This window comes from Anolis sagrei, chromosome Y (genome assembly GCF_037176765.1).
Source record: "Anolis sagrei isolate rAnoSag1 chromosome Y, rAnoSag1.mat, whole genome shotgun sequence".
In the NCBI taxonomy this organism is placed as follows: domain Eukaryota; kingdom Metazoa; phylum Chordata; class Lepidosauria; order Squamata; family Dactyloidae; genus Anolis; species Anolis sagrei.
In genome coordinates this window covers 66,041,717-66,067,991 of record NC_090035.1, presented here as the reverse complement: position 1 = coordinate 66,067,991, position 26,275 = coordinate 66,041,717, and the positions used below count along the sequence as shown (strand labels likewise).

The following is a 26,275-nucleotide window of genomic DNA, read 5'->3' as shown; positions in this document are numbered from 1 at the left end:
TGAGGTCTCTTCTAACACTGTGATTCTGTGACTAGTATCCCATAAAACAAATTTTGTAGAGCTTTGGAATGGCTGGAAGACTCTTCACTGGTGATCAGTTTTTGTACCTGTTTGTGGATCAGTTAGCAACTGCATATTTTGAACCTGAATCTTTAAAGAACATCCCGTCCAAGAAGAAGATGGGCACCACTTGTGCCACCCACAGTACTTCCATCTTGTCTGGACTGAGTTTCAGTCTGTTAGCTGTCACCCAGGCAGTTGTAGTCCATCAGGATGCCCTTACCTGGGTTTGAGGTTGGGTAGAGTTTCTCTTGATTTGTCATGGGCATGTGGTCTGCGAATCTGCACTGTTCTGGGGCTCAGAGTCTTGTGTCAAGGATTAAGTGAGTAACATTGCCCAGGATATCATGAAAGCAGCATCCTGGCATATGATCAATGAGAGATGTCGGAAGTGCAATTCAATCAAGTAAAAAATAAACCAGGAAAACATAAAGGAAGGCTATTCAGAGTCTCTTCATTTTAGTGTCAACATTATTCAGATGACAACAATGCTTCTTTGGACTGATTGTTTATCTTTTATTTATTTTAATTTTAGGTCTTTTGCTAAGCCCCCTAAGCAGGTGCAGACTGTCTGTGAGTGCATTCTCATCATGAGGGGCTACAAGGAGCTCAACTGGAAGAATGCCAAAGGGATGATGTCAGAGGCCAACTTCTTGCGTTCGCTCATGGAAATTGATTTTGATAGTATTACCCAGGCCCAAGTGAAATCAGTCCGAGGTAAATTGCTCAGCATAGCGGCAGGATACATTGTGCACTTGGAACTGAATCTCACTGGTTGATACTGCAAATGGTGCAGCATATTGTTCAGGGATTCAGCTTCTTTGGGAATAGGGAAACATGAGTAGAGAGGCAGGTGTGCAAAGATTGTGCCAGGCACTTGATCAGGTGTATGGCTCTAATGTATCCATTGCCTTCCATAGATGTTATGAGCTGTCTTGTGGAAAAAAAACGGAGCATAAATCAACTAACTACTCTGACTTCTTAATCTGAAGGGCTTCTCAAGAACTTAAACACAACCTTTGAAGAAATGGAAGTTGTGAGCAGAGCTGGCTTGGGGATGCTGAAATTTGTTGATGCTGTTATGAGTTACTGCGATGTAGCAAAGGAGGTCAAGCCAAAAAGAGAAAAGGTACAAGAGGGAATCGTGGAAATAGGTGAAGGTTCAGAATGCACATGACGTAGCAGTTGCATCATCAGCACTGTTCTTTCAAAAACAGTTGATTTAGGGCCCTTCCACACAGCCCTATATCCCAGAATATCAAGGCAGAAAATCCCACATTATCCGAGTGTGGTCACAGATAACCCGGTTCAAAGCAAATATTGTGGGATTTTCTGCCTTGATATTCTGGGATTTGGGGCTGTGTGGAAGGGCCCTTAGAGTGTGAATGTAGGGTGCGGGAAGGAACTATCCCTATAACATGATAATTTGCAGTGGGGAGCCTCTTTCAACCTGAAGGCTGAATTCAGTTTTAGAAATGTTCAGGGGAAGGGGACATTCTGATGGTGAGTGAGTCCAATGGCAAGAGGATGGGACCAAAAAAGAGAATATTTTAGCAATCTTTTAGAATGGGAGAAAAGATGCAAAACAGGCAAACTACCAACAGTAAAGGTCATGGAGCACCTAGGGAAGCTCAGAGGTGTGGGATGACTACCCCAAGGTAGTCATATCTGGCTCCAGAGCCTGTGATTCATTGCTTTTGTTTAATCTATCCCCTAGAACAGAGGTGTCAAACTTGTGTCCCTCCAGGTGTTTGGGCTTTCAAATCCCAGAAGCCCCAGCCAGCTTGTCTATTGGCCAGGAATTTTTAGAACTGAAGTCCAGAACACCTGGAGAGCCCTAGCAACTGCTGTTGGCCCTAGGCAATCTAGGCATTTCTGTATTTCTCACTCCACAGCTACTAGCAGATACCTACCCTGTGCCAGCGAAGCAAGTGGCTACACATTCAAGAATATTTTTCAGGGCATTATTATGGCTGTCTCTACTGTTGTGAGTTTTACACTTATGGTTTTATTGCTCACAAGCCTGAAAGGCCACCCCTACTTCCTGAAGTTAGGGCTGGCATATGAAGGTTCACACAAGAGGCCCATCATTCCATGTGTTTGTTTTGCCAGTACCTCCCTTCCTTCACCTGGATGAAAAATGCACTCATGGCACAGCGGAAGAGGAGGAGCTGTCTTCATGTGCCACTTCACTTAACCTGCAGATCTTACCCATCTTCCGTTTGTAATGTTCCATGAATGTCTGTTTCTCCCAGGGGAAAAAAAAGTAAGTACCTGGGGGAATATGAGCAAACAGCACATAGGAAGAGGAGAGCAAACTGGGTCTGCCAGATAAATATTGTTGCAGGAGCATCCTCTTCTTCCTGTTTGCCACATTCTTCTCGGTATCTCCTTTTCTTCGTCCAGGCGAAAAAGATACTTGTGGCACACAGACAAATAATCTGGGTTCCTCAGGTTAAGCAAAGTAGTGTGCATGCCTTAGTGTTCCTCCTCTTTCTCAGGGACCCCCCCCCCCTTCTCGGTCCCCTGAGATATTAATCATTTTTCCACTTTCATAACCGTGCTGCATCTGTAAACCCACGAAAATGAACGGACAGCTGTATAATGCTATTTCAGTAGAATAGACCAGTGCTTCTTAAACTGTTCAATGTTGAGGGCTGGCAGGATTTGCTCCTCAATATGCCAGGGACTGGCACCATATTTTTAGGAGCCCCCGGTGGCACAGTGGGTTGAACTGCTGAGCTGCTGAACTTGCTTACCCAAAAGTCACAGGTTTGAATCCGGGGAGCGGCATGAGCTTCTCCTGTTATCCCCAGCATCTGCCAACCTAGCAGTTCGAAAGCATGCAAATGTGAGTTGATCAATAGGTACTGCTCTGGCGCAAAGGTAACGGCGCTCCATGCAGTCATGCTGGCCACATGATCGTGGAGGCCTCTATCAACAACAGCGCCTCTTCAGCTTAGAAATGGAGATGAGCACCAACCCCCAGAGTTGGACACAACTGAACTTAATGCCAGGGGCAACCTTGGAACCATATTTATGTCCATTGAGTACAACTGTTTCTTTCTTGGAAATGTTCTGCAGACCGGTGGCCAACAGCACTAGTCCATTGGCTACCATTTTTGAGTTGTATTTGTATAGATTGTTTTCCTGGGATGGAACTGCTGCCTGTTGGGAGAAAGTGTGCTATGTGGTTTGTGGGAGGCAGAAAGGAGGTTGCCTGCTTGGCAACCAGCTGCCAGGATGAATGCTTAACATCCTATAAAGTTTTTGGAAGAGTGTGGTTAATTTTTGGATGAGCTGGTGGCAGTCATGATGAGTTGGTGTAAAGCCCCTGTCTTCTGAGTTGTCCTTCCTCTCTGCAGGTGGCCAGATTGGAGCGGAATTTCTTCTTAAGCAAACGTGACCTGGAGAAGATCCAAGCTGAGCTGACGGCCATCCAGAATGAGCTGAAAGCTCTGGGAGATAAATATGAAGCGGCGATAAGAGGAAAGCAGCAGCTCCAGGAGGAAGCTGAGATTATGGAACGGCGGCTTATTGCTGCTGACAAACTCATCTCAGGCTTGGGATCAGAAAATATCAGGTCAATGGGAGCAAATGTCTTCTGCTAGCTTTGAAGTTTTATGGTGAAAATGGGATGGTTAAAGAGACACATTCATCCCAGAGTGGACCTTCACTGTCAGTTCCCTCTCTCATTCCTGGGGCAGTGGGATCCCAGGCCTTCTCTTCATTCATTGTTATCATTGTAACTGTTAATGGATTTACTTGCATCAATGTCTTTTGGTTAATTTTTTATCAGATGGCTGAATGATTTGGAGGAATTAAAGAGACGTCAAGTGAAGCTGCTTGGGGACTGTCTCCTGTGTGCCGCCTTCCTAAGCTATGAGGGGGCCTTCACCTGGGAATTTCGTGATGAAATGATTAAGGACGTGTGGCAGACAGATATCCTGATCCGAGAAATTCCCCTCAGCCAGCCTTTCAAGTTGGAAAACCTGCTGACGGATGATGTTGAGATTAGCAGGTAAGTGAGAACTCTTTCTCCCATTTTCAATTTGACACAGCTTTGTCAATCCTAGGTTCTTCTCATTGCCTTTAGAGATGAGGCCAGTGGGTGGACTGAGTATATTGCAGCACCTTTTTGTGAAGCATCCTTTTTGGTGCTTGTTAGTTTAGCTGCTAGCCGGGCTTCATAGTTTTCTGTTCTATCTCTGCCCAACAAGAAGAAAATCTTGGTGTCTTGGTTTTTTGGCCTGTGCCTGGGATTATTTGGGGCGCTGATTCAGAAAATTGTTTTGAATATTTTTTTATTTATTTTTATTTATTTATTTATTTCCTATATTTCTACCCCACCCTTCTCACCCCCGAGGAGGGACTCAGGGCGGCCTCACAAAAGCATCATAGGATGCCAAACATCATAAAAACAATCTCATAAAATATCAGCTCTAGTTTCTTAGATAGGGTTATCCTGGTTTTCTGTGGGCAAGCAGATGGCAACAGGTAGATGCCACATGTTCTGCATCTCAAAAACTAGAGCTGATAGGGGGAAACTGGTGCCATGGAATCAGCAGGTCAAATATACTCTGAAGCAGGGCTCACATTTGAGGCACCAAAATGTATGTTGACCAGTGTTATGTGTCCTGTGTCACATATGCTTATTTATACAGTTGATGGTTACCTGCTTTTTGTCCTGGGAGCCTTTCACAGAAAATACACATTCTCTTTTGTTATATAGACATGTAACTGCTTTCCTTCCAGATGGGGATCTCAAGGCCTGCCTCCAGATGAGCTCTCGGTTCAAAATGGCATCCTCACCACCCGAGCGAGCCGTTTCCCGATGTGCATTGATCCACAGCAGCAAGCTTTAAATTGGATCAAGAGGAAAGAAGAAAAAAATAACCTGAGGGTGAGGCCAACATTTTAAGTCTGCCCCCAGACCTTAAATATATAGGTAGACAGGTGTGATTCAAAGAAAGGAAAAAGACCCAACTTGGTGTGCTCCGTTTTGTGGCCTCCTAGTTCTTCTTGTCACCAGTGGTTTTGGCGTTCTTGCAGAAGGTGCTTCTTATTCATAGCTAACTATTCTGGAGCTTGCGAGTGACTGTTGAGAGCAGACTCAAGGAGTAGTAAAGGCTCCTCTTCCTATTTCAGATCATATTTCAGTATATTTTCAGGCCAGGACAAAGCAAGGCTCCATCACAGGGTTCTCTGTAAGCTGCCATGTGTTGCATGAACAAAAGCTAGCAATGCTTTGGTTTACCTTTGGTTTGACATGATAGGAAGTGGTGTAGTCACTGGTGACATGATCTATTTTTCTATGTATGCTAATGCATACTTCTTTGGTTAAAAGGAGAGCTTTTTTCTTGTCAGAAGCAACTTGGGAAACTACAAGTCACTTCTGGTGTGAGATAATTGGTCGTCTGCAAGGACGTTGCCCAGGGGATGCCTAGATGTGTTACCATCCTGTGGGAGGCTTCTCTCATGTCCCTGCATGAGAAGCTGGAGCTGACAGATGGGAGCTCACCCTGTCTCATGTCAGCAGTTCATCTGGCACATTACGTCACCATGGCTCCTACTCAGAAGGAAAGCTTTGTTGACTGATGTAATTGCGAGGAATGTTTGCAATGTGTCTCTTGTTCTCTCTCAGATGTCATCCTTCAATGACCCTGATTTCCTTAAACAACTTGAAATGGCCATAAAATATGGGAACCCCTTCTTGTTCCATGATGTGGATGAATACATTGATCCTGTGATCGATAATGTCTTGGAAAAGAACATCAAAACTGGCCAGGGCCGAACCTACATTGTTCTTGGTGACAAGGAGGTTGACTATGACAACAATTTCAAGCTGTACTTGAACACCAAACTGGCCAATCCTAAATATTCACCATCAGTGTTTGGCAAAGCGATGGTCATTAACTACACAGGTGGGCAAATTTGGCTGGCTGGCAAAACAGTGCTCATCTCCTGTATTATTGATGTTGTATTATATATGTTTGGAGCTCAAGCAATAAATAGTTAATTGTGGTAAAGCTAACTTAACCCAGGGGTCCTCAAACTAAGGCCCGTTTTTTGCACTACAAATAAGATATGTGCAGTGTGCATAGGAATTCATTCATGCTTTTTTCAAATTATAATCTGGCCCTCCAACAGTTTGAGGGACTGTGACCTGGCCCTCTGTTTAAAATTTTGAGGACCCCTTGCTTAAACTATTGAATGTATTAGGTTCACCCTTTGAAAGTTAGGAGCTGATTATAGCTGAGCCATTCCAGAAGTAATAAATTGCCTTAAGTTCTTCCATTTTCTAAAGGGGCAGGGGGAGTGATTTCTCTTGTTCATTTATCAGCCAACCATTCCATTTAAGAGTGTTGGAGAGACTTCACATTGCTCTTTTCATTGTGTAGTTTTAATTTTGTTTTGTTTGTCATTTTATAGAGCAGTTGTGGAAAGACAACATGTAATAGTTATATCCCATTGTCTTCCATAGAACTGAATGTAGCATTTTTCTATCCAAACATTGATAGGATTTGATTTAATTAGGTTCAGCAAAAAAGTTGCTACATCATATGCATTTCTACTGGGTCCTAGGTTAGTCATAATTCCTTGGGCATTCTTGGGTGTAAAACTGTATGCCTATTATAAACTGTGTCCTTTAACTTTTACTGTTGCGGGAATATTTTTTTCTTTTTGTTCCACATACAATTCATTTTGTGGTTCATGGTTCTTCACTGAACTTGATGAAAATTTGATTTAGTCATCTCAGTCTCTGCAACCAGTGCTGTACTAATTAATTGCTACCACAACTGATTAACTGCAATGGCATAGTAGAGTGAAGGTAGCATGGAAAACTCACTTCATTCTTGTTAAACCCTTCTACCAGTTACTCTGAAAGGTTTGGAAGATCAACTGCTCAGTGTTATTGTGGGATTCGAAAGACGAGAACTGGAAGAGCAGAGAGAGCATCTCATTCAGGAAACAAGTGAAAACAAAAATTTGTTGAAAGACTTGGAAGACTCGCTCCTCCGTGAATTGGCAACTTCGACGGGGAATATGCTAGACAACGTTGACTTGGTGCATACTCTGGAGGAGACTAAAGCCAAAGCTACTGAGGTATGAGCAGTTCATATTGTCTGGTGAACTGTCCACTAAATAACTTCTTGCTTTCCTCTTTACCTTTGAGTTGAAATGTCAGGATATTTACAATTCTTTGATAGGAAATGCACACATGGATTCTTCAAACGAGCAGAAGTGTGTTCTATGTTATGGGGAAAAAAGTCTATGTTTCATCTCAACTGCATTTTCTCATTGCAGTATCCATAAGCCTGCAGCTGAATGATAGAGCATGTCCTTTGCATTAACATAATAGACTTAGTTTCTGGTTATTCCATTTAAGAGATTTCCAGGAGCCAGAACCAGGAAATATGACTGCTCACAGCTGGGTCTAGATTTGCCAGTAGTTTGGTGTTGTGTAGGGATTTGATCCAACTGTGTTGCTATAGGTTTAGTCTTCTCTTGAAAGAATACGCCAAGATGCACAGGGGCTGAAGATACCACACATCTTTACTGTTCGGAATACAAGAATCTAGCACTACTTCCCATCTATATAGGGCCTTAGCTACAGTGTCAGAAATCACTCAAAAGTCCTGGTGCCTGGTCCCTGCCGTTTCCTACATACCAGAGCCCACCTTTCCCCACCTCAGGACAATTAACTTTTATAACCAGTTCATATGAGTTCATAAGGAGCCAGAGTGAAGAAGGGGAGCCAGGAAGACAGAGTTCCACCATGTCCCCTGGGTCATCAGTTGGGAGCCCCTCCTTCCAGCAACAATATAGTAATATATAATACCAATATTGTGCTGTGCTGATATTATAATATATTGTATGCACATATAATATTGATAATAATATTATAATATAATACAATATAATACTAATAATAATACAATATAATAATTTTATATTTCATATTACATGTAATATTACTAACAATATTACAGTATAGTGGTATAGTACAATATAGTAATATATAATACTAATATTGTGATATGCTAATAATATAATATATTGTATGTACATATAACTTGTAAACTGCTCTGAGTCCCCTTCGGGGTGAGAAGGACAGCATATAAATGTTGTAAATAAATAAATATGTCCTTCCAGCATCCTGTCCTCCCTTTTTGCCAATGGCCATGTGCTCTATGTCAGGGCTGATAGTTGCATGTGATCATGACATGTTGTGGAGCCCCCGGTGGCACAGTGGGTTAAAGCCTTGTGCTGACAGGACTGAAGACCGACAGGTCGCAGGTTCGAATCCCGGGAGAGGCGGATGAGCTCCCTCTATCGGCTCCAGCTCCTCATGCGGGGACAAGAGAGAAGCCTCCCACAAGGATGACAAAACATCAGAAATCATCCGGGCGTCCCCTGGGCAACGTCCTTGCAGACGGCCAATTCTCTCACAACAGGAGCGGTTGCTCCTGACACGACAAAAAAATAAATTTAAAAATGACATGTTGAAAAAATCTGCATTCTGTTCAAGGCCTCATAGTGAAGAGATACTTTAATTGGATGATTTTAGGCCAGCTTTGCTTGTTGATCTGATAAATACAAATATCCCTGCAGGAAGACATAGTTTTGGTACAATGTATGCCTCTTCCTCCTCCTCTCCCCCCTCCCGCTCCTCCCTGTTCTTCTTCATATCCCACATATTCTCTCCTAAAGGAGACTCGAAGTGGGTAAGAACAGTGCAAATCATTTTTGAGAAGAAGAGAAATGCTTTGAAAAATTTTGACATTAAGATTACTTTACACTATTTTTTCAACAGTGTTCCGATCTTATATTTGCCGCAGCAACTTCTTCATCTAATCAAAATGAGTGCATTTCTTATTCAACCAGGTTTCAGAGAAACTCAAGCTGGCTGAAAAAACGGCGATAGACATTGACAAACTCCGTGACGGCTACCGTCCAGCTGCCAAGAGAGGTGCCATTTTGTTCTTTGTGTTGTCGGAAATGGCTCTGGTCAACACGATGTATCAGTACTCCTTGGCTGCCTTCTTGGATGTCTTTGGTCTCTCTCTTCGGAAATCGATACCTGACACCATTCTGGCAAAAAGGCTGAAAAACATCATGGACACACTAACGTTCAATGTATACAATTATGGATGTACAGGTTGGTGTCAGTGAAAAATGAAGGTGGGAACAGTGATGAAAGCATGATTGGTGTACAAAACAAAATGGCATTTATATTAACATTTTGTTTTTCCAAAAATACATTCTTTCAGCCCTGTTTTATTATTGTGCTCTGAATAATATGGGCTATTCTTAATGAGGTATTCTGTGTTGAAACTGCCCTGGCGTATAGAAGTACTGGTATGGCCATCAGCTCTTTCTGTCCTTAGGTAAGTTGAGTCTGGGCAGGACATTCAGAGAACCAGGCCAAAAATTCAAATTACAAGAGATTCTGCTTAAAGATTAAGAAGAACTTTGTTACTGTTTAATAGTGGAAGAGACTTCCTTGGAGGGTGGTGGATGAGCATCTTTCAGAGCAGGAAACCCTGCTCAAGTGGCCCTGACAGACCCTTCCAACTCTTTGATTCAGTGGTTTTTAGGAGAAAGTCAAAGAAGAGATAGTTAAGGCTGGTGACTAGAGGGGTTTTGTTTTTGTTTTTGTTTTTGTTTTGTTTTTTGTCGTGTCAGGAGCGACTTGAGAAACTGCAAGTCGCTTCTGGTGTGACAGAATTGGCCGTCTGCAAGGACGTTGCCCGTGGGACGCCCGGATTATTTGATGTTTTATCATCCTTGTGGGAGGCTTCTCTCATGTCCCCGCATGAGGAGCTGGAGCTGATAGAGGGAGTTCATCCGCCTCTCCCCAGATTCGAACCTGCGACCTGTCAGTCTTCAGTCCTGCCGGCACAAGGGTTTAACCCACTGCGCCACGAGGGGCTCACTAGAGGGTTCATCTTCAACAACAGAGGGCTGGGGGCTTCTGTCCAATGCTGGCAAGGAGGCAAAACCATAATGTTGGGAAATATTAAAGTAACGGCTGGTTATTTATTTAATTTATTTATTTACAACATTTCTACCCTGCTCTTCTCAACCCCCGGAGGGGGACTCAGAGAAGCTTACACTGGCAACAATTCAATGCCGCAAATACAACAAATAACAGCAATATAAAACAATAAATAGAACAATAGATTAAAAACAATTAAACATTATTATCACAGTCATATAGTCATGTCCATTATTATCACAGTCGTATAGTCCAGTTCGATGTCCAAAGTGCTATCATGCCAGCTGGCCAAAGGCCTGGTTCCAAAACCATGGTTTCAATTTTTTTCCTAAAGGAAAGGAGGGAAGAAGCTGACATGATCTCGCTGGGGAGCTAATTCCACAGGTAGGGGGGTCACTACCGAGAACGCCCTGTCCCTCGTCCCCACCAGACGCGTTTGCGAAGCTGGTGGGACCGAGAGCAAGGCCTCCCCGATTGATCTTAAACTATGAGGTGGAATGTAGAAGGATATATGTTCGGACAAGTAAGCTGGGCCGGAGCCATATAGGGTTTTATAGGCCAAGACCAGCACTTCGAATTGTGCTCAGAAATGGACTGGCAGCCAGTGGAGTTGACATAACAGGGTGGTGGTATGCTCCCTGTATGGTGCTCGAGTGGGTAATCTGGCTGCTACCCCACGTAGAGTACATTGCAGTAATCTATTCGGGATGTAACCAGAGCATGGACCACCATAGCCAGATTAGACTTCCCAAGGTACGGGTGCAGCTGGCGCACAAGCTTTAACCATGAAAAAGCACCCCTGGCCACCGCCTAGACCTGAGGTTCCAGGCTCAGCGATGAATCCAGGATCACTCCCAAGCTGCGAACCTGTGTCATCAGGGGGAGTGTAACCCCATCCAACACAGGCAGTAACCCTATGCCCTGTTCGGCCTTTTGACTGACCAGGAGGACCTCTGTCTTGTCTGGATTCCATTACAATTTGTTGCTCTCATCCAGTCCGACACAGCTGCCAAGCATCGGTTCACGATCTGAACAGCCTCCTTAGTAACAGGTGGGAAGGAGTGGCAGATTTGGACATCATCTGCATACAGATAACATCTTAGTCCAAAACTCTAGATTATCTCTATCCAGGCAAGGTAACATTGCAAGGTGAACTAGTATATGTATGGTTGATCAGTTAATTGTAAGTGTTTCAGACTTCAGAGGGTCTTTAAGAGGCTTATAAAGCTACACCTAAAGAAAGCCCTGGATGGGTGTTTTTGGACTAAAGCTTTTCCATTTTCAAGGAGACCTTTCCCACATCAGTTTGGCAAACTCTTATGCATCAGTCAGGGATTTCCTGCATGTTGAAAGAGAAACTATACTGTCAAACTTGCCTAACAAATGTTGGGAATGCGTTGTGTTTAATAAGCAAGGCTGTTGTGGTTGCTTTTACAGGCTTGTTTGAGAGGCACAAGTTACTCTACTCCTTTACCATGACAATCAAGATTGAGCAGGCGGATTACAGAATCCCACAGGATGAACTGGATTTCTTTTTAAAAGGTAGCTAGATACTTTCCAAACCTTGCTAGCAACAAAGGAGCTTCAGCGGTAGGCTCACTTGGTTCAGGCAATAAGCCCACTTTATTTAAGATAACCTAACTGTATCATATAGTCAGGATTGATGAGTATTGCAAGCATCATACTTTTATGGGTAACACAATTCGAATAACATGGAGGCTTTTACGCCATTGTCAGCATATGTTACAACTTTAGCACTTGTAGTAGTTGTAAGACACCTGTCATGGCAATGGGTTGTTTCCCTCAAAGGGCAGGACAATTGCCATAGATACTCAAGTATAAGCCAAGTTTTTCAGCCTTTTTTAGGCTGAAAAGCCCCCTCAGCTTATACCTGAGTTAGTTATTTATTATTTTACTCTAATTATTATTGTTGTTGTTATTATTATTATTATTACATTTAGATTATTTTACTCTGTGTATTATTACATTTATTATTTTACTCTATTATTGTTATTATTATATTTATTATTTCACTATTTTATTATTACATTTATTATTTTACTCTATTATTGCTGTTATTATTACATTTCCATTATTTTACTCTATTATTTTTATTATTATTATTATTTTACACTATTATTATTGGAAGGGTAAGTAAGCACATTTACATTGAAGAAGTTGGACAGTCTTATCTAAAATTATAGTTTTATGTAAATACTCAAAAACATTTAACCTACTGATGCCCCAATTAATGTAATTTTATTGGTATCTATTTTTATTTTGAAATTTACTAGTAGCTGCTGCATTGCCCACCCTTGGCTTATACTTGAGTCAATACGTTTTCTCGATTTTTTGTGGTAAAATTAGGTGCCTTAGCTTATATTCGGATCGGTTTATATACTGTATTTTCTTCACAAATTGAGTGAAAAATATTTGCTGTTCTTAATGAGTTTCTAAAATGTGCACTGGTGGAGCTGCTCACATTTTCTGCCCTGACTCTAGGCAATATCTCTTTGGAGAAAAGTGCTCGAAAGAAGCCATGTTCTTGGATTTCTGATCAAGGCTGGGAGGATGTCATCCGCATTGCGGAACTGTTTCCAGAACAATTTGGAAGCCTCCCAGATGACGTAGAAAATAATCCAGATGACTGGAAAAATGTGAGTAAGATTCTCCACCCTGAAAACTCAAATCTTCAGTATTATGAAAGGGGAGGGGTACTTTGAGGGACAGGGAGGAGCAGTGAGATGAAAAATCCCTAGCAATTGTATCCTTCCTTAAAGGCAACACTCAATGTTCATTGAATGACTGAATTGTTCTCCCATATTTCCTTTGCAGTGGTATGATGTTGATGCCCTTGAACAAGTCCCATTTCCCATGCAATACAGGAAAAGCCTCTCCAACTTCCAAAAGCTACTGCTTTTACGTTGCTTCCGGGTGGACCGTGTGTACCGTGCCGTGACTGACTATGTCACTCTCACAATGGGTGTGAAGTAAGTGTAAGACCCTTACCTTTAAACCTCTGAATGTGTCAAATGCAATGTGTCTCTGAATGTGTCAAATGCAAGTTCCTCGGTCTGAATTTGGCCTGCCATGTCATTTTTATGTTGTCCTTGAGATCCTGTATTACAACTTCTGTATTAGACATTATGACTAGAGCTAATGGGAATCTGGAAAGCTGCAGTTTGTAATAATAACAACAACAACAAAAATAGTAATAATACTCGCTAACACCTTTTATGACTTGCAGTGTCTAGGAAAGTGGGGTTTTAATAGATTTTCAAGACTTGTGGATATGATGTCTGACATTAAAATGCCCTTGAACCTTTTCTCAACTTCAGAACCACAGGCGCTGTTGGGTTTCAATTCCCCTTATCCCCACATAATCAAAAGCGATGGGACCTGTCATTCAGTAATATTTGGGGACCCAAATTGGCTTAAAGCTGAAGAACACTGACCATTATATACAAATATCTATCTGTCTGTCTGTCTACATATCTATCAATGTATCTATCTATCTATCTATCTATCTATCTATCTATCTACCTACCTACCTACCTGGCCCAACGTCTCCATGGATTCTCCCTCCATGGATTTAACAGCCCTTTGAGGGCAGCCATAAGGTTGATGTGGCCCTCCATGAACATGAGTTTGACACCCCTGCTGTAGAGAATCTAAGCCCGGTGTCATCACATGAACTAAGTTATGTCTCTGCCTCTTACATTACTCACCTAAGTTTTCCTTCTCCTTTTGTTAGATATGTCCAGCCTCCAGTGATCAGCTTTGAAGCAATCTTTGAGCAGAGTACCCCAAGTTCACCCATCGTTTTTATTTTAAGCCCTGGATCTGACCCTGCCAGTGATCTCATGAAACTGGCTGAACGTTCGGGCTTTGGGGCAAATAGGCTGAAATTCCTGGCCATGGGACAAGGGCAAGAGAAGGTAAGTTTGGCCCCAAAACTCAAGTCAAAGGGTTTAGATATTTTGGAGGATTTACTAGTAAGCATTTCTCTCTCTCAGTTAAGTGGTAAAGGAAAAAGCCACTTGATTGTGGTTAGGGGTGGGACTCCAAATGATTTTGACCCAGAGGTGAAGGATTGTGGGAGTTACAGTTCATATGCAGAATCCCCTTATGTATGTAAAAAAATCTCTTCTCATCTCAAGTCCTACCTGGTCAGAGGCTGGGTATTTTTCTCTCTTGCTCTTTTTGCACTACTTACCTAGTACTGCAGGAAAGGCGTTCCTTTTACAGATTTGGCAGACAGAATCTTTGCTTTGAACCCACTTGACTTTACACCACATTACTATTGAAGGAACATTCTCCTTGCTCTTACTGCTCATGGCAGCACTTACTGTGCCACCCTTTTGGCACATAAGCAATGGTAGGAAAAACTGGAAGCAAAGCATTTGCTGATATTGTTGCTTTTGAGTTGTCCACATGGACTGCACCAGGACTGGAGAGAGAAATGTCAATCCAGTTGTCATGTGGACTTGTAGTGATCACACAGGTCTGCTTAGCTGAATGGTTGGGACTTAAGAGGGCCATAAAGTGTACAAACTGGTTATCCCGTAAACATTTACCTACACATTCCTTTATGAAATGTGTTCTTGATTCTTGGAATGGCAAACAGTTGCAGTCCTCTACAATTGGGTTTAACCCCCTACGTTCCAACCGTAATTGCTCCTCCTGCCATCCCAGAACATACCTTCAAGTTAAGTCCAATTTCTTTTTTTCCAGGTTGCTCTGCAGTTGCTGGAGAATGCTGTGGCCCGTGGACAGTGGTTAATGTTGCAGAACTGTCACCTCCTGGTGAAGTGGCTGATTGACCTTGAAAAGGCTTTGGAAAAAATTGTTAAGCCACACCCTGACTTCCGTTTGTGGTTGACAACTGACCCTACAAAGGGATTTCCAATTGGGATACTCCAGAAATCTCTAAAGGTATCAGTTCAGGGCTATAAGATCAGGGTGGGTGAGTGTGCGTGTGAAGTCTTTTGTTGCCGTGGAAGTAGGCTTTGACCTGGTTGGGTCTTGTATTCCCACAAATCGGGTGTGGACTAAGCCTACTTTGGGTTGCTGTAAGTTTTTCAGGCTGTATGGCCATGTTCCAGAATGCTTCTGGAACATGCCCATACAGCTTGAAAAACTTACAGCAACCTGGTGATTCTGGCCATGAAGGCGTTCGACAGTAAGTGTACTTTATTTGTTTTTCTGCGTGGGGGGAATGGGGGCTTCACAACTGAACTCTTTGAAATATATTGGAGCCTGTCCACAATCGCTCCCTCTTTCTCCCGGTTTGAGAATGTGGGGCTGATGTCGCTGCTGACTAGGCCTCCATGTCAATGGGGCAGGCAGACTCAGAGAATGATGGCACCCAGCCGCTTCCTAAGTCTTTCTGCAACCAAGGTGGACATTTTATCCATATATGCCATTTCAAAGATCTTTTAAAAATCCAATCCACTTCTCATTTTGAGTCTCGCTGCCAAAACCATCTCATGCAACGCCTTCAGATTCATTCCTTTCATTTGTTCATTGGACATTCTCAATACAAATAATTCAGGTTTCTGTTGAATTCTGATTTGAAAAATGTCCAGCGTCGACATTTTGTATAGTTTTCCGATGTTTTTTTCAGCTTTGTCAGATGCCCACTACCAAAAATGTCCCTCCTTCTTTGTGGTTATTTGATAATATCCAGTGGCTTCTTTTTTTGGTTTCCCTGTTCTGTTAGGTGGTCACAGAACCTCCCAATGGGCTCAAGCTGAACATGAGAGCCACATACTTCAAAATATCAAATGAAGCACTTGAGCAGTGCCCACACCCGGCTTTCATGTCCTTGGTCTATGTTTTAGCATTTTTCCATGCTGTGGTTCAGGAAAGAAGGAAATTTGGAAAGATCGGTTGGAATGTGCCTTATGATTTTAATGAATCAGATTTCCAGGTAAGAAGTGAACCTCTGCTGCCCAAAAGTATGCAGGACACCATTGCCCGTGGTGGCAGTTACTTCAAACCCTGTGACTTCCAACTTGCTTCATTCCTTATATTCTTGGCCCCGTTGTACAAAGTAAACTTCCTTTAGAGTACGTGTTTGTAGTAGAGTTGTGCTACATGAGAGTAATTGTCTTATGTCGGTTATAACAGGCTGTGCTTTTTATTGAATTTTAGTTTGTTAAGTTATAATTCGTATTTATATGGTGGGTTGTATAAATTTTGTTAGTATGGATGTATTGTTGTTGTATTTGGGCATTGAATGTTTGCCTTTTATGTTTGGAATCTGCTCCGAGTCCCTTTGGGGAGATAGAGCGGAATATAAATAAATAAATAAATAAATAAATAAATATTATTATATTAATTTTTCCCATTCCATAAATGTTCACGGCCAGCTTATTTTTGCAGCTGGATGGAATGTCTGCAAACACAGTTTGGGGGCAAAGGCTGAATCAAGTGAATAACCTATACCCTTTTCATCCCACTACTGTTCATGACTGCTTTAGGTTTGCATGGAGATCCTGAATACGTATTTGACAAAAGCATTCCAGCAAAATGATGACAAAATCCCATGGGGGAGCCTCAAGTATCTTATCGGTGAGGTAAGCAAGCATATTCTGGAGAAGTCAGATACTATGGCTACTTTTTGTAATGTTTGGCCCTGTCTTTGGCTCTCCAAGGCTTGTTCCTTTTCCTACTCCCCTTTTAAAGGGAAGTGCCAGAGATGACAGTTGTGGCTTCTAAATGACCAGTGACAGGGTCGTAAGGAATACCGGAAATATTGCCGCTTCATAAGAATCTCATTTTACCTTTATGATAACCTGATGCGGGCTTTGTGTTTCATAGGTGATGTATGGCGGACGGGCCATTGACAGCTTTGATCGGCGCATCCTGACCATCTACATGGATGAGTACCTGGGGGATTTTATATTTGACACCTTCCAGCCCTTCCATTTTTACTGTAATGATGATGTTGACTACAGGATCCCCGAAGGAGAGTCAAAGGAGGATTATGTTGGTAAGCAAAACTTATTTAGGCTTTCAAGCTGTGGTGGTGGTGATGGAGGCACCTTCTATGGAGGCTTTTAAACAGGCTAGATGGCCATCTTTTGGGGGTGCTTTGAACACGATTGACCTGTTTCTTGGCAGGGGGTTGGACTGTATGGCCCATGAGGTCTCTTCCAACTCTATGATTCTATGATTCTATAAGCAGTCCTTCCAAGATTTTTTTTTCTTCTTTCTTTACGGTGGTAACAAATTATGCTAGGCAACAAAAAAGCCCACTATATGGTTCAGATATGTGGATGACACTTTCATCATTTGGAGCCATGGAGAAGAAGAACTAAACAGGTTTCTAGACCATGTTAACAACAGCATCCACCCAAACATCCAATTCACCATGGAAAAAGAAAATGAAATAAAAATGCCTTTTCTAGATGTCGTAGTCATCCGCAAACCAGTTCAACAATTGGGTCACATAGTTGACAGAAAAACCACACACAGAGATAGATACCTACATAAAAACTCCAACCATCACCCAAGTCAAAAAAGAAGCACCATTAAAGCTTTGGCAGGCCATGCAAAAAGAATCTGCGAACCCCACCTCCTCCAAGATGAACTGAACCATTTAAACTGGACTCTACAGGCCAATGGATACTCCACCTCAGACATCTGAAAAGCTGCAAGCTTGCCATACTTCAAGGGAACCACTGACCGCATAGGAAAGCTGATGAGGAAACACAACATACAAACTATCTACAGACCCACCAAGAAAATCCAGCAAATGCTACGTTCAGCAAAGGACAAGAGGGATTCTTTTACTTCTGCAGGAGTCTACCATATACAGTGCAGCTGTGGACAAGTCTACAGAGGGACCACGAAACGCAGTGCCCAGACATGAATCAAGGAACATGAAAGGCACTGCAGACTACTTCAACCAGAGAAGTCAGCCATAGCAGAGCACCTAATGAACCAACTTGGACACAGCATATTATTTGAGAACACAGAAATGCTGGACCACTTTCAACAACCACGTCAGGCTACACAGAGAAGCCATTGAAATTCACAAGCCTGTAGACAATTTCAACAGAAAGGAAGAAACCATAAAAATGAACAAAATCTGGCTACCAGTATTAAAAAACTCTAGAAACTCCAGAGAAGAAACCATCAGGGACAGCTAATCACCTCTTAACAAAAGATTCCCCCAGGCACTAACAAGCCACACCAAAAAACTGCCAGACCATCAAATGCTAATCCCACCCTGGACGTCATTCCACAGATATATAAACCCAATTTTCCTAGTTCCAACAGAGCTCACAACCTCTGAGGATGCTTGCCATAGATGCAGGCGAAACGTTAGGAGAGAATGCTTCTAGAACATGGCCATATAGCCAAAAAAAAAACCTACAACAACCCTATGCTAGGCTGATTGAAATGCTTTTCTGGCTCTAGCTCTTTTCCAATACTGATCCCAGGAGGCTTCAGAACTTCTGTCCAAAGTCCGCAAGCTATGGAGATATTTATGCTAATAATGGGAAAATGCTGCAACGCTTAATTGTGCAAATGCTTAACACTGAAAGCGGTCTCTGTTTATGAAGGGTCTCCTTTAGCACTCTTGTTGGTTTCAGATGGATTTTTGAGTGATACCTTTATAAGTGGACTCATGTGGATGAGTAATTTCCCAACATCTGTATTCATCCAGCTCCTGCTGTTGCTTTACAATATGTTGGCATCCATTGGAGCGACTGAAACACCATGGGCACCAATGTGCATTGGGGCAAATAATATGCCTCAAAGCACTCTTGCCAGTGCCTAAATGCTCATCTTCACAATTCAGTCACTGGGTTTTATTACCTTTCTGCACTGTAGCTATGGATTTCTATGATGTAGAATATTGGTCTTCTTTAGGCCTTTATTGTCCTTCTTTCATTGGGGCTTAGTGGTTATCTATAGATATATTTCTATGTATGTAAAAAAGTAAAAATATATCTATCTATCTAATCATCCATCCATCCACCCATCAATCTATGCATGTTTGTGTTTTCCAAGCGGCTCCCACATCTAGAGAGCCATGTGAATCCTACTAACAATGGATCTGGATCAAACACACCCACGACCAACTTTAAATACTGAAGGGGATTTGGGGGGGGGGGGGGGGAGGGAATTGACTCAGGATGATGGGAGTTGTAGTCCAACGACATCCAGAGAGCACTGTTAATCCCACCGACGACAGATCTGAACCAAAGTTGGCACACATACTTATATTACCAACTTTAAGTACTGGTGGGCTTTTTTTTTTTTGGGGGGGGGGGGGGCTAACTCAGGATCATAGGAGTCGGAATCCACCCACATCCAGAGATCATTGTGAACCGCACTGAAGATGGATCTGGACCAAACCTACCACACATACCCATCATGACCATCTTAAAACACTGGCGGGGTTTGACAAAGGATTCTTGGGGTTTTAGTTCACCCACATCCAAAATATCTAACCCAGGCATCGCCAAGTACTTAAGCTAGTCTAAAATAAACAACAGCGTTGCCTTTTAAAAATGAATTCCATCTCCTTGCTTGTGATAACCTTAACCGAAGGGAGTTGGACTGCCACATTGATTTTATTCTGCCCCTTCCCTTTCCCTTTTCTCTCTTCGTTTTGCAGAAGAGATTGAGTCCCTTCCACTTGCTAATACCCCCGAGGTGTTTGGCCTCCATTCTAATGCTGAAATTGGATACTACACGCAGGCAGCGCGGGACATGTGGTCACACCTTCTGGAGCTGCAGCCTCAAACAGGTACGCTGGTCTGCCACCTTTCAGTGAGGTCTGAATCAATAGTGAAATTGTATTGTCGAAGGCTTTCATGGCCGGAATCACTGGATTGTTGTAGGTTTTTTCAGGCTATATGGCCATGTTCTAGAGGCATCTTCTCCTGACATTTCACCTGCATCTATGGCAAGCATCCTCAGAGGTAGTGAGGATGCTTGCCATAGATGCAGGCGAAACATCAGGAGAGAATGCCTCTAGAAAATCTATTTATTATTATTTATTTCACAGTTTTGTATACCGAGCTTCTCAACCTCGTCGAGGGACTCAGCCCGGTTTACAGCCATAAAAACATATACATTCATTAAAATATCATATATCACAAATTACAAAACAACTTTAAAAACACTAAATATAAAACTACAGTGGTCAGTCGTCCTAATAAGATGGATCTATATCCACTTCCATCCAGAGTCCTATGGTGTTGTCTCATTCCTCGAAGGCCTGACTCCACAGCCACGTCTTCACCCGTTTCCTAAATGTTAGGATGGATGGGGCGGTTCTGGCCTCCAGAGGGAGAGAGTTCCCGAGTCGTGGGGCCACCACCGAGAAGGCCCTGTCCCTCGTCCCCACCAGCCGTGCTTGCGAGGCTGGTGGGACCGAGAGCAGGGCCTCTCCAGATGATCTTAGTAATCTTGATGGTTCGTAGGGGAGAATACGTTCGGAGAGGTAAACAGGGCCGGAGTCGTTTATGGCTTTATAGGTCAACACCAGCACTTTGAATTGTGCTCGGAAGCTAATTGGCAGCCAGTGGAGCTGGCGTAACAGCCATATAGCCCAAAAAAACCTACAACAAACCACAGTAGTGAAATTCTTCAAGTTTATGGGAGAAATTTATGCCTCCGATCATTGAATGGTCACCAACTCATGTTAGCACGTGCTTTTCATATGTTTATTGCTGTGCTCCATTTTCTGCAATTTTCTGAAAACTTTCAGACATCCTCCCAAAAATTTGTACATGAAGCAGTACAAATTTCAACCAATTTTATAATTGCCTAGCTGTGCCCTGCCACACGTTGCTGTGGCCTATAATAAGAATTTTCGAAGTAGAGGTAGATATCTGGACTATTATAAAAGAGAGGTACCTACCTATTCCCCCCCCCCCTTTTCTTCCCCTTTCTCTCCTTTGTTCCTTCTCTACCTCTTCCTTTCATTCCTTCTTTCGCTCTTTGGTTTCATCCTTCTCTCTTTCCTTCCTTTCCTCCCCCTTTCTCTACTTCTTCCTTTGTCTCCTTTCTTCCCTCCCTGTTTCCTTACTTCTTTCATTTTTTATTTCCTTTTCTACTTCCTTCTTTACCTCTTTCCTGCATTTCCCTCCCTTTTTCTTTCCTTTCTACTTTCTCTTCTTCCTTCGGTACCTCTTTCTTTCCTTCCTTTGCTCCTTCCTTCCCTCATTCCTTCTTTCCTTCCTTCCCCCTTTCCCTCCTTCATTCCTTCCCTTTTCCCCTCCCTCCTTTCTTCTTTCCTTCCTTCCTGCCTGTTCTCCCCCAATACCATGGCAGAGTTCCTTCTAACTCTATTCTATGAGTCTATTTAATATAGTAATATATAGTAGTAACATTATATTATATAGTAGTATAGATAACAATACTATCTATATAAATAAAAATGCAATGTTCATTTGTGGGATTAACATAACTCAAAAACCACTAGACTAATTGACACCAAATTTAGACACAATACATCTATCAGGCCAACGAGTGACCATCACTCATAAAACACTGAAAAACACAGCAGAAGAGACTTAAAAAGCCAAAAAATAAAAAATACATTACAACACAAGTGCACACACACACACACACATATATTTATAAGTTGTTTACCTGTAACTGTAGTTTCCTGAGTAGTCAACTGTGAAGTCGCACATTTGGTATCTCTGCGCCTGCGCAGGGAGGGAGAAAAGGAAAGAAATAAATCAAATAAAGTGGTCTTATGAATATATGTTTAAAAGTAGAGAGCAGTGTCTGTAATATGTTTTGATGATGGAGAGAACTACAGATTATTTAGAGCCCAGTAATAAAATATGTCTACAGGTTCCATATTGCATTTAGTCTTCTCACAGACTAAAAGTACTCAGTGTAGGATTGTTATAAGTTTTTCGGGCTGTATGGCCATGTTCCAGAAGCATTCTCTCCTGACATTTTGCCGACATTTATGGCAAGCATCCTCAGAGGTTGCGAGGTCTCTGGCAGGCATCCTCACAACCTCTGAGAATGCCTGCCCTAGATGCAGGCGAAACGTTAGGAGAGAATGCTCCTGGAACATGGCCATACAACCTGAAAAACTTACAACCCAATGATTCCAGCCATGAAAGCCTTCAACAGTACTCAGTGTAGTTCTAAGAACTGGATACTTACCATGAAGGTTCATTCGGGTTTGATACAGAAGATGAAAACCAGAGAGATTGAGAAGAGATTGGGCATAATATAATCTGTATGAATTTTTCCTCAAACCAAGCAAAGATTTAATGTCTGCAAATTTCATTAATTTTAGGTGAATCCAGTACTGGGATCAGTCGGGATGAGTACATTGGCCAGGTTGCGAAAGACATAGAGAACAAGATGCCCAAGATCTTTGATATCGATCAGATAAGAAAGAGCTTTGGAATGGACATTACACCGACAACAGTGGTGTTACTTCAGGAACTAGAGCGCTTTAACAGACTCATGATCCGTATGACAAAGTCACTGGCTGAATTGCAAAGAGTAAGCAAAGATATTGGGGAAAAGAACTCATCATGGTCGCCTTTCTTTTTTTATTGTTAATTTAACAAACTTTCCATGGCATTTTTTTTTTACTAGGCTCTGGCTGGGGAAGTTGGAATGAGCAATGAACTAGACGAAGTGGCCCGTGCTCTTTTCAATGGGCAAATCCCAAACATCTGGAGAAAACTGGCCCCTGACACACTGAAAACACTTGGCAACTGGATGATTTACTTTAAGAAAAGGTATCTTCAGTACACCTCGTGGGTAAGTATACAATGACATTGAAAATTAATTTGAAAAGGGCTGTAGCTCAGCAGTAGAGCTCATACTTTGCATATGGAGGGTCCAGGTGAGAGACAGGACTCTTGAGAACCATTACTTGTCTATATCAGGGCTCCTTAAACCATTTCCACTCATGACCCTCTTCTGGCTGAGAATTTTTTTATATGTCCCCAGATATATAGGTATATAAAATAGGTATAAAAACCAAACATTTCCTTATAACAAGCCAGCATTTGCTGAATGTTTTGTGGAATCCAGCTGAAGCATTTTCTGCAGCTGACTATAAACACTGTTAGTATATTGTTAACAGATTCATGTAAATGTCTACAGCAGCCACTAGGTGGAGTTCAGAAAACATTTACTGCCGCCATTTTTTTTTGTGACTCCAACATTATGCTAAGGGGACCCCATATGGGGTCGGGACCCACAGTTTAAAAAGCTCTGGTGTAGATGGCCAGATAGTCTTAACTGATCAAAGGCAGCTTCCTGTGTTCTAGTCATCTTTACCTGATGTGTGCATTATTTCATGTCTACAGTGAGCTAAGGGCCATTTCCAAAACTAGTTAGGCATGTGAAATGTTGGACATGGTGACTTAAGCTGGGAAGGATTCAGCCAATTGGTTTTGTGTTTTCAGGTTGAGGAGGGTGAACCAAGCGTCATGTGGTTGTCAGGACTTCACATCCCAGAGTCATATCTGACTGCACTTGTTCAGGCCACCTGCCGGAAGAATAGCTGGCCTCTGGACCGCTCCACCCTGTACACTCAAGTGACCAAATACAGGACTGCAGAAGAGGTCACAGAGCGCCCTGGACAGGGTATAACCATTTGAAGCGTTGGTCCTGTGGGAAAGCATTTGAAGTGTCCTTTGGATAAAGAACGTTGGTTTGTTGCAAACAGGATGTGCACGCTAAAGAGGACTTCCTGGCTTCCAGGGAGTGGGATTCAATAGAATAAAACAAGAATAATCCTTCTGGAATGATGGGAGGAACAAGCCACACCCTCCCTTTTAGTTAGTTAGCAGTAGTTTGATTTTTCTAAGAGGTTTATTTGCTTGACGGATTGAAAGTAAGGACTACAGTTTATGTTACAAGTTTTAGTTACTATAAAGCTGGTTGTACCAGCCTGATCTAGGCACGTGTTGTAATTTCTCCATGGGATCCCCTGGTGGTACAGTGGGTTAAAAAGCTGAGCCACTGAATTTGCTGACCAAAAGCATGGCGGTTCAAGTCCGAGAAGCAGGGTGAGCTCCCACTGTTAGCCCCAGCTTCTGTCAACCTAGCAGTTTGAAAACATGCAAATGTGAGTAGATCAATAAATACCGCTTCGGTGGGAAGGTAATGGTGCTCAATGCAGTCATGCCAGCTACATGACCTAGGAGGCGTCTACGGACGACGGCTCTTCAGCTTAGAAATGGAGATGAGCGCCATCCCCCAGAGTCAGACATGACTAGACCTAATGTCAGGGAAAATTTTTACCTTTACCTAGCATAAACCAAGGCCTTATTAAATAATGTAGTTAGTCTCATGATGTATTTAAAATGATATCCGACTTTGCAAGTGAATTCACGCAGATACTGTGTTTCCGGGTTTCACTAGGATGCTTTGTTTCTGGCCTGTACCTGGAAGGAGCCGACTGGGACCTTGAAAATGGCTGCCTTATCAAGAGTAAGCCCAAAGTGCTGGTTGTCGACTTGCCCATCCTGAAAATAATCCCCATTGAAGCTCATCGTCTCAAACTACAGGTACAAGCTGCCAAGAGCAGGTCTTAGGTCTTTATTTAATTCCAGGAGACGTGGAATAACCTGATGCATGAATCCTTTCTCCTACTTACAGTCAAGATTTTCTGTTTACATACAGTTCACACTCTTTTAAACATAGTTGTGGGTGCAGTTCCTTTTCCTGAATGTTCCCCTCCATCCCAGAAAATACTAGATAGCTTTCAAAAACTGGAATGTGACTGTTCCAGCCTTCCCGTTCACTCCTAAGTGCATCAGTACATTAGAAAACATTTATCAGCAGGTTGTTGTGCATGATTTATCCCAGGTTCCCATTGCAGTTCATTTCACCATAATTATAAAAGCACTTTCGTCTTCATACATATTTAGAATGCCATACCTTCTTTTCCCGTTATGGTCTGCTCTGTAGCGAAAAAAACCCCACCCTTTTGAATTTGCCTACCTACAAAGCTTCGTTTTTTTATAATATATTGAAGTAGCAGACAAGGCAAGTAATTTTTATGCGTGACGATGGTGGCTTGCATGTATGTAGTAAATCCTCTTATTTGTTTCCTGTCAGAACACTTTCCGGACTCCAGTGTACACAACATCCATGCGGAGGAATGCTATGGGCGTGGGCCTGGTTTTTGAAGCCGACCTTTTCACTACAAAGCATATTTCTCACTGGGTGCTGCAAGGGGTTTGCCTCTCGTTGAATGCCGATTAGGAGCAGAACTTGGTGCAAATTCTGTGGATGGGGAAATATATTAAAAGCCACACACAGCATTCAATTCCACTTGCTTTTACCTTTGGAAGACTATTGGTTGTGATTTTGAAGAACATTTGTGTTTACCTAGCATAACTCAAGATTTTTACAAATATTTAAATACTTCCATTTGTTTGAAAATAAAGAACTCTGTTTTGTTCAGCATAGGCAACAAATCCGATTTGTTTTTTAAAAGCCTCAAAGATATTTGAAAATACAAAAGACTACAACACATTATAATTTTCATAAGCTTTCATAGGCTAGGGTCTGTCATTAGATACATGATGCATGTGGTTGGCAGGGGTGAGCAAACACTAAGTGCAGAATTTATTTTATTTATTTATTTGGAGTGCTTCTACCCTGCCCTTCTCAACCCCCTAGGGGGGACTCAGGGCGGCTTACAAAAGGCACAATTTGATGCCCAACAATTCACAAAATACAATATACAAATTACAATATAGTGACAACAGTTATAACTAATTAAAACAATCAAATCAATACAATAGCAGCAATAAAATCATCTTGTGGTCAATGTTCGCCAATTCATAAATCCATAATCCATCCAGCATTGTCATCGTCCTTTCCTACTCTAGTCGTCATTGTCTTTTATCCATCTGCTAGCTTACCCGAAGGCCCATATCCAGGTTTTTAATTTCCTTCTGAAAGAGAGGAGGGATGTTGATGACCTAATTTCCCCGGGGAGTGCATTCCACAGGCGAGGGGCCACCACCAAGAAGGCCCTGTCCCTCGTCCCCACCAGTCTCACTTGTGACAAAGGTGGGGCCGAGAGCAGGGCCTCCCCAGAAGATCTTAAACTCCGAGGTGGGACGTATTTATTATTTATTTCGTGTACTTCTACCCCGCCCTTCTCAACCCCCGAGAGGGGACTCAGGGCGGCTTACAAAAAGGCACAATTTGATGCCTACACAATAATACAGATAAAAA

The 26,275-nt window shown here is 42.3% G+C and overlaps 1 protein-coding gene across 1 annotated transcript in view; it reads left to right on the top strand.

The window, feature by feature from the left end:
- Window positions 1–25,422, top strand: part of LOC137095348 (dynein axonemal heavy chain 10-like) — a 105,971-nt gene extending 80,549 nt beyond the window's left edge. The window contains exons 58-79 of the mRNA XM_067461895.1: window positions 596–777; window positions 1,053–1,189; window positions 3,426–3,643; window positions 3,860–4,081; window positions 4,816–4,963; window positions 5,705–5,984; window positions 6,938–7,167; window positions 8,950–9,223; window positions 11,501–11,605; window positions 12,566–12,720; window positions 12,899–13,053; window positions 13,818–14,001; window positions 14,798–14,998; window positions 15,786–15,995; window positions 16,549–16,644; window positions 16,889–17,060; window positions 19,701–19,832; window positions 22,356–22,567; window positions 22,664–22,831; window positions 23,485–23,665; window positions 24,446–24,591; window positions 25,145–25,422. Of these exons, the coding sequence (XP_067317996.1) occupies window positions 596–777; window positions 1,053–1,189; window positions 3,426–3,643; window positions 3,860–4,081; window positions 4,816–4,963; window positions 5,705–5,984; window positions 6,938–7,167; window positions 8,950–9,223; window positions 11,501–11,605; window positions 12,566–12,720; window positions 12,899–13,053; window positions 13,818–14,001; window positions 14,798–14,998; window positions 15,786–15,995; window positions 16,549–16,644; window positions 16,889–17,060; window positions 19,701–19,832; window positions 22,356–22,567; window positions 22,664–22,831; window positions 23,485–23,665; window positions 24,446–24,591; window positions 25,145–25,291 (3,955 nt within the window). The 3' untranslated portion in view covers window positions 25,292–25,422. The remainder of the gene's footprint in view (window positions 1–595; window positions 778–1,052; window positions 1,190–3,425; window positions 3,644–3,859; window positions 4,082–4,815; window positions 4,964–5,704; window positions 5,985–6,937; window positions 7,168–8,949; window positions 9,224–11,500; window positions 11,606–12,565; window positions 12,721–12,898; window positions 13,054–13,817; window positions 14,002–14,797; window positions 14,999–15,785; window positions 15,996–16,548; window positions 16,645–16,888; window positions 17,061–19,700; window positions 19,833–22,355; window positions 22,568–22,663; window positions 22,832–23,484; window positions 23,666–24,445; window positions 24,592–25,144) is intronic.
- Window positions 25,423–26,275: the final 853 nt, after the last annotated feature.